Source organism: Solanum verrucosum, unplaced genomic scaffold, assembly GCF_900185275.1.
Source record: "Solanum verrucosum unplaced genomic scaffold, falcon-dt-bn FXZP01000181.1, whole genome shotgun sequence".
In the NCBI taxonomy this organism is placed as follows: Eukaryota; Viridiplantae; Streptophyta; class Magnoliopsida; order Solanales; family Solanaceae; genus Solanum; species Solanum verrucosum.
This window is the reverse complement of record NW_026020407.1, coordinates 698,609-708,800: the sequence shown is the minus strand read 5'-3', so window position 1 is coordinate 708,800 and position 10,192 is coordinate 698,609. Positions and strand designations below refer to the sequence as shown.

Below are 10,192 nucleotides of genomic sequence, written 5' to 3'. Positions count from 1 at the left end.
TCTTGGGAAAAGAAGAAGTTTGAGGCGATGGGGGAGGGTTGTACGATTTTGAGAAAAGATGAAAAGGTCTTACTTAATTCGGGCCGTCCGATCATTTGATCAGACGGTTAAGATAAATCAAGGATTAAAAATAGCCACAAGAGATAATTATTTTGCAAGATTAGCTTATTTGATAAAATTAGTCACTCTTAAAATTAAATTAATATAAATTAATAAATCATCAATTAACTAAGCTTTCTAATTTTAATAAATGTACGAAAAATATCTATTGCGACAAAAGGAATTATATTTGAATCAAAATAGATTCAATTCTTAAGAAGAACAACATTTATTTAAAACAAAAAATGAGAAAGTAAGTAGTAATATAATATATTTAATTTTTATAAGAAATAACATTTAAGAAATAAATTTATCAAGTCAAATAAGTAATTAAAATTTTTGTATTCCTATGAAAAAATTTCATAACATATATATTTTATTATTATTATTAGAATTATAACTATAGTTAAATGTGGAGAGCCAAAATTGGGTGTCAACAACTTGCCCCTTTCTTTGTCCATGGAAGAGAGTAAAGAAGACGTGGGCAAAGAAATATTGACTCAATCCAATTTTAGGCGACCCACAAAAATACACTTTGAGCAATAGCTTGACAAGAATGTTTATAGAGTTATGGCCAAACTCTGGCTTACGAGCTGCCTACATATCTCAGGTTTCATGAGAAATCAGGCCACATGTACTTCGAGAACACATCAAATTTTTATTAAAAATTTTCCCCAGTATTGAATTATGATAATACCGAAATCTTGCGGTGGTGAGGTATGAATAGATTAGCACGAATAGAGGGATGAGATATAGTTTTAAAGAAACTTGTATGAGAAATGCTTCGTAGCAAATTCTACTAAAGACTCATGGTAGATGAATTTTCAAAAGAATGTCCGGTGTCGAGTTACAATGAACTGAGACATGAAAGAGCTATAAGTGAAATTTAAATCTGAACTTCTGAAAATCGAGTTGAGTTGAGTTTTGAAAGTTAATCCTTGACGTAGTTAGTGATGCTTGACATTGCACTAACTTGCCCTAGTTTGCTACTTAGAGGGAGTTCCTCGTTGTAATGCTTTTTCCTGCAAAACATGTAAAAGGGTGAAAAGTACCTCTTGCTGTTCAAAAATTATAAATTGAAATAGTAATGTAATGAGTAGAGTGCAGATGTTCAGATGACTGTTGACGCCTCTTTTTGTGTTGTGAGTGTGATGTAGGTAAAGTAACTTGTAATGTAGAGGCCCTCGACTGGCGGGGCTGTTGTACTGTAAAAGCCCGTATCCGGCTGTGTAAAACTTGTAATGTAAGGCCTCCGGCTGGCGGGGATGTTGTAATGTAAAAGTCTGTATCCAGCTGTGTAAAACTTGTAATGTAAGGCCTCCGACTGGCGGGGTTGTTGTAATGTAAAAGACTGTATTCGGCTGTGTAGAGCTTGTAATGTAAAAGCTCTCGACTGGCGGGGCTGTTGTAATGTAAAAGCCTGTATCCAGCTGTGTAAAGGTTGTAATGTAAAAACCCTCGACTGGCGGGGTTGTTGTAATGTAAAAGCCTGTATCCGGCTGTGTAAAGATTGTAATGTAAATTTAATTGTCGGCGTGTGACAACGTTTCTATGCGTGCTTGGCCCCGATCGATGGAGCTTCAGTGACGTCACTACGATGTGGTCTCCGATTGGCGGAGTTCGATCAATGTTTGCTATGTACAACCTCCGGGTGGCGGAGTTTGACGATGTTTGCTATGTACAGCCTCCGGGTGGTAGAGTTTGACGATGTTTGCTATGTACAGACTCCGATTGGCGGAGTTCGACGTTGTTAGACGGTGGTCTCCGATTGGTGGAGTTGCTGATGAGGTTAGATTACAAGCTCCAGTTGGTGGAGTTATTTTGAAAGAAAGCTAACTATCTTATTTTCCTATGAGGATCCTCTTTTCTTCAGCACTTGATCCGGATCTTGAGCGTACCTGCAAAAATTTAAATGAAATATTCTAAGACATAAGATGAAAGTTGAAGTACTTCGGAGAAATAAAGTAGGGAAAGAGTATTTTGGCTCATGATTGTGAGAAGTCGAATGACGCGTCTGGTCATGCCCCAAAACTTGATGTTATTTTCTTGATTCCTGTGTTCCTGCACTCAAAGAAAATTTTAGTTTGGGAAGGGGTGTTGATTTGCATCGACTTGTGAACTGAAGCTTCGTCACTAGAATTCTTCGACACCCTGTCAGTACCGCACATAGTTTTTTAACCTAGAGACTTGGTAGGTGGATGAGTAGAGATAAAAAAACTTTTTTTTGAAAAGAATTAGCTTGTGTTTCTAGAAAAATAAGTATACTTCGTATATATTAGGTATATATATATATAGTAATTCTCCAGCGTTTTAGATTATGACATGTTCCGAAGTCCATTGAGCTTTCCATTTTGTTGACTATATCCAACAAAGTCCTCCTGTAGCTTTTACCCTTCTGATGAAGCTTTCCTAGCTCTTTTGCAGACACTGCGACGATCAATATTCTTCAATATTCTGAGGTTACGCTAACTATGAGGAATGTTTCCTAAGGGTATGCAGAGAATTGATCGAGCCTGACTCAAGCTGCCTACGTATCCCCAAAAATTGGAATCAGATCATAACGTAGTTCGAATACAAGTGGGAGAAATAGAAGTATGTAATGCAATGACCGAGCTTGACTCAAGCTGCCTACATATCCAAGTGGAATCAGGTCGTAACGTAGTTCAAATACAAGAGGAAAGTGAAAAATATGAAATGCAATGATCGGGCCTGACTCAAGCTGCCTACGTATCCAAGCGGAATCAGGTCAGGACGTAGTTCAAATACAATAGAAAAGTAAAAAAAAAATGCAAGGGACCAAATCTGACTAGGATTGCCTACGTATCCCACCGAGGGAATTCAGGTCGAGCGTAGTTCTAAATACATGGAAATGATGATTTTGGGTTTTCTACGAGAGACCGGATCCGATGTGGGTTGCCTACGTACCCCACCGTGGGAAGTCAGGTCTAGACGTAGTTCTGTTACATTGAAAAATGCAAAAGTACACAAAATAAGCGCTAAACTTGAGGTCTTCAGATGTAGTATTTCTTGATGGCGTCTGAATTGATTGGCTTTGTGCTTACTCTGCCGTCCATTTATGCTAAGATTACCGCTCCTCCTGAGAGCACTCTATGAACCATGTAGGGTCCTTGCCAATTTGGTGCAAATTTCCCTTTGGCTTCTCCTTGGTGAGGAATGATCTTCTTCAATACTAACTGCCCCGGTGTGAACTGTCGAGGTCTGACCTTTTTGTTGAATGCTTTGGTCATTCTATTCTGGTAGAGTTGGCCATGACAAACTGCGCCCATCCTCTTTTCATTGATGAGCATCAATTGTTCATGCCTGCTACGTATCCATTCTGCATCGTCGAGACCAACCTCTTGGATAATCCTTAAAGATGGTATTTCCACCTCAGCAGGTATTACTGCTTCTAAACCATAAACCAACATATAAGGAGTTGCCCCAGTTGATGTTCTGATTGTGGTGCGATAACCGAGCAAAGCATATGGTAGCTTCTCATGCCATTGCCTATGACTGTCTACTATCTTCCTTAAAATCTTCTTGATATTCTTATTTGCAGCCTCAACTGCTCCATTCATATGTGGCCGGTAAACTGTGGAATTTCGATAAGCAATCTTGAACCTTTCACAAGTTTCCTTCATAAGATCGCTGTTGAGGTTGGCTGCATTGTCTGTTATGATTGATTCTGGAATTCCAAACCGACAAACTATGTTATTGCGAACAAAGTCTGCCACTACCTTCTTAGCCACTGCCTTGTATGTCGAAGCTTCGACCCATTTCGTGAAATAATCGATAGCCACCAGGATGAAACGATGTCCATTTGACGCGGGAGGCTCTATAGGTCCAATAACATCCATGCCCCAAGCGGCAAATGGCCAAGGGGAACCCATCACATTGAGCTCATTTGGTGGAACCCGTATAAAATCTCCATGCACTTGACACTGATGACATTTTTGCACATATCGGATGCTATCTCTCTCCATGGTCATCCAAAAATATCCGGCTCTTACAATCTTCTTTGCCAAAGTGAACCCATTCATGTGAGGTCCACATGTTCCGGCATGTATTTCTTCCAAAAGCCTTGTCGCTTCTGCGGCGTCGACGCACCTCAGCAATCCTAAATCTGAAGTTCTCCTATACAGGATTTCTCCGTTAAGAAAGAAATGATTGGCCATCCTCCTCAAAGTCCGCTTCTGGTTGCTTGTGGAATTTTCAGGATATTCTTGTGCTTCTATCAATCTCCTGATGTCATAGTACCAGGGTTTTCCATCCAGTTCCTCATCTACATGGAAACAGTATGCATGTTGATCATGTATTTCTATATCGATAGGTCGATGTAATTCTTGTCTGGGTGTTGAATCATTGAGGACAATGTTGCCAAAGCATCGGCAAACTCATTTTGAGCTCGAGGGGCATGCTTGAACTCAATCCTTGTGAATCTCCTACTCAATCTTTAATGCAATGCAGATAAGGCAGGATCTTGACATTTTTAGAGGTCCATTCTCCTTGTACCTGGTGAACCAATAAGTCGGAATCTCCTATCACCAAGAGTTCTTTGATGTTCATGTCGATGGCCATCCTGAGTCCAAGAATACAAGCTTCATATTTCGCCATGTTGTTGGTACAATAAAACCTGATCTTGGCTGAGATCGGGTAATACTAACCTGTTTCTGAAATTAGGACGGCTCCTATTCCAACTTCAATAGAGTTTGATGCTCCATCAAAGAACATTCTCCATCCATCATATGACTCTGATATGTCTTCTCCTACAAACAAAACCTCTTCATCAGGGTAGTAGGTCGTGAATGGCTTGTAATCCTGGTCCACCGAGTTTTCTGCGAGGTGATCAATCAGGGCTTGTCCTTTGATAGCTTTCTGTGTCACATACACGATATCAAACTCACTCAACAAAATCTGCCACTTCGCCAGTTTACCCGTAGGCATGGGCTTCTGAAAGATGTACTTTAGTGGATCCATTCTTGAGATCAAGTACGTGGTGTATGCAGACAGGTAATGCCTAAATGTTTGCGCAATCCAAGTCAAAGCGCAACATGTTCGCTCCAACAACGTGTATCTTGCCTCGTATGGTGTGAACTTCTTGCTCAAATAGTAAATAGCTTGCTCTCTTCTACTTGTCTCATCATGCTACCCCAATACACATACAAATGCATTATCCATGATAGATAGATACAATAACAATGGATTTCCAGGCTCTGGTGGGACCAATACTGGTGGGTTGGACAAGTATTCTTTGATTCTATCGAAAGCCTTTTGGCATTCCTCTATCCATTTTGTGGCAGCATCCTTCTTCAGTAGCTTGAATATGGGTTCGCAGATCACTGTAGATTGAGCTATGAACCGACTGATGTAATTCAATCTTCCCAAGAAACTCATCACGTCTTTCCTGGTCTTGGGTGTAGGTAGCTCTTGGATTGCCTTTATCTTTGATGGATCCAACTCTATACCTTTCCTGCTAACGATGAATCCCAATAGTTTTCCCGCGGGTACTCCAAATGCACACTTTGCTGGATTCAACTTCAGATTATACTTATGCAACCTCTCAAAGAACTTTCGTAAGTCATCCAGGTGGTCTGAACTTCTTTTGGATTTGATAACGACATCATCCACGTACACTTCAATTTCCTTGTGGATCATATCGTAAAAAAGGGTAGCCATGGCCCTCATGTAGGTTCCACCGGCATTTTTGAGACCAAATGGCATTACTCTATAGCAATACACTCCCTATGGAGTGATAAACGCCGTCTTCTTTGCATCATCTTCATCCATCAGGATTTGGTGATATCCCGCAAAGCAATCGACAAATGATTGTAACTCAGGTTTTGCACAATTATCGATGAGTATATGAATGTTTGGAAGAGGGAAATCATCCTTAGGACTGGCCCTGTTGAGATCTCGATAGTCCACACATATTCTGATATTTCCATCTTTTTTGGGCATAGGCATAATATTGGCTAACCATGTGGGGTAATTTGTGACCCTTACAATGTTCGCCTCAATTTGCTTAGTTACCTCCTCTTTGATCCTTAAGCTCAAATCTAGCTTGAATTTTCTTGTCTTTTGTTTTACAAGTAGACAAATTGGATCAGTCGGTAATTTGTGCGAGACAATATCGGTGCTTAATCCTGGCATGTCATCATAAGACCAAGAAAATATGTCAACATATTACTTAAGCAATTCTATTAACTCTTGCTTTCTTTCAGCGTCCAAATGTATGTTGACTCGTGTCTCCTTCACGATTTCCTCATCTCTTAAGTTGACAACCTCTGTTTCATCCATATTGGGTTTCTTCTGACTTTCAACCTGCTCAATCTCGTGTGGCAGATTTTCAGGCATCATGCTTTCATCATACTCTTCGTGATCTTGTTCATCATTTTCATCTTGCTCGGTGGATTTATTACATGTCATAACCGTTGAACGAAGATTTTTATTAATATGAGTGCTGAAAAGTGTAAAAGGTAAGTAAAAATAAATAAATATTTAAAATAACGAGATTTAAAAAAGAAAAGAAAATAAAGACTCTTCTTTCAGAGCATTCTAGCTTTTAGAAGAGGCAAACAACAAAAGATTGGGCATGATTCAAGCCCCAATTTGATCATGCGAATTTTTAAAATTAATACTACTTTTCCACACTACCAGGACTCTAGTTGAAACAGGGATGGGCTGGTGGTCCAATTCTGCAAGATTTCTCCATGTTCGGCATCATGGATGGTCAACTTATTGAGATTTATCCCTTCCTCTTCTCCAGCCATGGCCACGAAAAAATTGCCTATTCCTTCTATGATGTCGTCAACACCAGCTTGATCTGGAATAGAAAATTGTTCTGGTACGAAAATGGTATCGGTCGCCTCCTAGTGGAATCTTCCAAAGGCAGGCTCGTATCCGAGTCCATTGGTGCCTCTCTGATGGTTCAACTGGATCGGCTCAACTATGCCATTGGACTTAGGTCCAAGTCCATTCTTAGGCTGATATCCATACTTCAACATTTCTGACGCAACCATTTTCGCTGCACTTGACAACTTGGTATCTTCGGGCTCTGCTCCCTCATTGACCCTTATAGCTTGCATGATTTCCAAAGTTTGAAAAGTGGCTTCGTCTAACTCGTCGGTGATAGGGGTAGAATTAACAGAATGAATGGGGTGACTGAGTTCTCCGTGGATGGTAGTTTCTGTGTGACCCCACTCACACTTTACACATTGATGAAGAGTAGAAGGAACCGCTCTTGCCATGTGAACCCATGGTCTTCCTAACAACAGGTTGTAGTTGGATGATACATCTATCACTTGTAATAGAATGGGGAATTCAGCCGGCCCCACTTGCAATGTGAGATGTATCTCTCCGATGACACTTCTTTGCGCTTCATCAAAGGCTCTAACTTTCACACGACTTTCCTTTATCTCTCCTATATTAACACCTAAATTTCTCATTGTGGTGAAAGGACAGATGTTGCATCCAGAGCCACCATCAATTAAAACTCGAGTCACAATCTTATCACAACATTTGACTGCGATGTGAAGCGCTTTGTTGTGCCCAGTCCCTTCTGCGGGCAACTCATCATCATGGAAAGAAATCTTGTTAGCTTCCACTATTCTTCCAATCGTTGCAGCTAAGGTCTCACTTGTGGTCTCTTTTGGAATTATCACTCCACTTAACACCTCCATCAAAGCATTCCTATGAGCTTCAGAACTCATAAGCAAAGACCAAATGGATATGTAGGCTGGCGTCTTTTTCAACTGTTCTTCAACCGAATAGTCTTTAGACTGCATCTTTTTCCAAAACTCTGCGGCTTCAGCATCGGTAATATTCTTCTTTGGATTCTGTTCGTTTCCGAGAACTCTTTGATTTAGGTCCTCTGGGGCATAACACCTCCCCGACCTAGTCATCCCTTGATCCACGACAGTGTCGATCATCTTGCCCTTGACACATGCTCGATAGTCCCAAGGGACTGCTTTTGTGTCATACTCAGGCTTCTTAGCAATTAGAGTGGTCACTACAACTCTTGGGAGATATGTTTGGACAGTTAGAGGTTCCCTTAGTTGAACAGTGATAACAGGTTGCGCCGAAGATGTCATGGCATCCGTTTCATCTATGTTTGGATAGTCGGGGGTCCCATATTCGTCATCCAGAGTAACTATGTTGACTTCCCAATTCCCATGGTTTGGCAAGGGATTGTTGTTCACATTGGGAGGTGCCAAAATGCATTTGATTACTCCTCTCCTGATCAAAGACTCGATCTGGTTCTTCAAACCATAATAATTTTCTGTGTCGTGTCCCTGGACTCCCGAGTGGTAAGCACATCTCTTGTTGTTATCAAAATTACAAGGGATTGGATCAGGAAGTTTTCCTTCAACTGGTTGCAGCACTCCCGTTGTCCTCAACCTCTCAAACAATTGAGCATAGGGTTCAGCAATCGGTGTGTAAGCGCGAGCATTTCTAGCTTCAGGATTTGGATGTGGTCTCGGTGCATATGCTGGTCTATTTTGCTGAATTGGTGCTTGGACAGGGACATATGGTCTTGGAGGGTTTTGGTATGCTGGTGCTCGGGGTGGGTTATAGTGTGGTTGGGTATTATACACTGGGATGTATGAAGTATTCGTAGCGATTTGGGGATTATTGGGGTATCAGTGAGATGGTCCTCCTGGTTGGTAAGTGACAGCTGAAACATCATCCCTTTTCTTTTTGATGCCGCCAATGGAACCCGATTGTATAGCCTTACTTGCAGCTTGCAATGCGACCATAGACTAAATCTTCCTAGATTTAACACCTTCTTCTATAAAGTCTCCCATCTTGACCAACTCTGCAAACTTCTGACCCATCATTGACATCATCTTGTCAAAGTAGATACCTTCTTGAACTCGAATAAAGTACTTCGAGAGCTCACTCTCATCTAGTGGTGGTTGCACCCTCGCGGCCTCAGTTCTCCAACGTCGTGCATATTCCTGGAAATTCTCAGATGGCTTCTTCTGTGTATTGGCCAATGAGAATCTATCAGCAGTAATTTCAGTATTGAATCTGAAACGAGTCATGAAGTCCTCGGCCATTTCCTGCCAGTCACGCCATTTGCGAGGGTCTTGGAGGTTATACCAGGTTAATGCTTCTCCAGACAGACTCCGAATGAACAACTTCATCCTCAACTTCTCATTTCTCCCTACACCGACTAACTTGTCACAATATGCCCTTATATGTGCGTGAGGATCACCCTTTCCATCAAACATGTCAAACATCGGTGGTTTGTACCCTACCGACAGGTCAATGTCTGGATGGATGCACAAGTCATCATAATCCAGACTCTCTGTCCCTCTAGTGACTTCTAAGCTTTTCAATGCTTTTCTTAGACCCTGAAGCTGGGCATTTATCGACGCATCTTCTTTCAACCGAGCATCTTTTTCCATTTCTTCATATTGATCGACCTCATATGGGACATTACCACAGCTGGCATAGTGAAGGTTGGATCCCCAGCGGCATATACGGGTGGAACATGTGGCTCATACAGAGTGGTGACATGTGCCCCAAGTATCTGCTGCATTGTAGGTATGGTAGGGTCGCGGTTGGAAAGGTCGGGAACGGTCCTGAGTGCGGTTGGAGAAGCTGGTGGTACTTGACCGTGAGTAGGAGCGCGTTGAGTTTGTTCTGGCTGATTTGGCAAGTCAGCTTTTGCAAAATAGATAGGCATCTTGAAAGTAGGGAAAGTGGTAGCCGATAGTTTGGCCAAGTCTCGCACTTGGCATAATTCTTCCCTCAAGATCTCGAGTTCTTGCTCCATGTGAGCCATTTTCTCTTCATTTTGGATGTCCATCATGTTTCGAGAACCTTCGGGGTTCTCAATAGGTATCATTATGTTTGCAGCAGCATTGAAGTCGTCTTTATCAGTCATCTTTCTCTTTGTTCGAAGGTTGTATCGTGAGTCAGCCAGTTTGCAAGCGACACAAATCAACGTACTTGTGTGGATAAATAAAGAAAGGAAAACAAAGAAAAATAAAACTATGTTAGTTTGGGAAATATTGATAGCCCTAACAAATAAGTTGATATAACACATATATACGCCAATTCGGTGACATTCAAAATGCGTCCTAAC

At 41.3% G+C, this 10,192-nt stretch overlaps 1 protein-coding gene across 1 annotated transcript; it reads right to left on the bottom strand.

The window, feature by feature from the left end:
• Window positions 1–6,968: 6,968 nt before the first annotated feature.
• On the bottom strand, window positions 6,969–9,991 carry LOC125840547 (uncharacterized). Its single transcript, XM_049519519.1, has 3 exons — window positions 9,609–9,991; window positions 8,882–9,549; window positions 6,969–8,692 (listed from the first exon to the last, which is right to left on the bottom strand). The coding sequence occupies exons 1-3, from the start codon at window positions 9,989–9,991 to the stop codon at window positions 6,969–6,971; spliced, it is 2,775 nt and encodes a 924-aa protein (XP_049375476.1).
• Window positions 9,992–10,192: the final 201 nt, after the last annotated feature.

Excerpts from the sequence above, each read along its gene's own strand:
- LOC125840547 (XM_049519519.1), bottom strand. The coding sequence starts at position 9,991 with ATGACTGATAAAGACGACTTCAATGCTGCTGCAAACATAATGATACCT. Across the intron at positions 9,550-9,608 it reads GGGGCACATGTCACCACTCT|CTGTGGTAATGTCCCATATG; the intron begins GTATGAGCCACA and ends TCACTATGCCAG. Across the intron at positions 8,693-8,881 it reads GGGAGACTTTATAGAAGAAG|TGTATAATACCCAACCACAC; the intron begins GTGTTAAATCTA and ends CATACATCCCAG.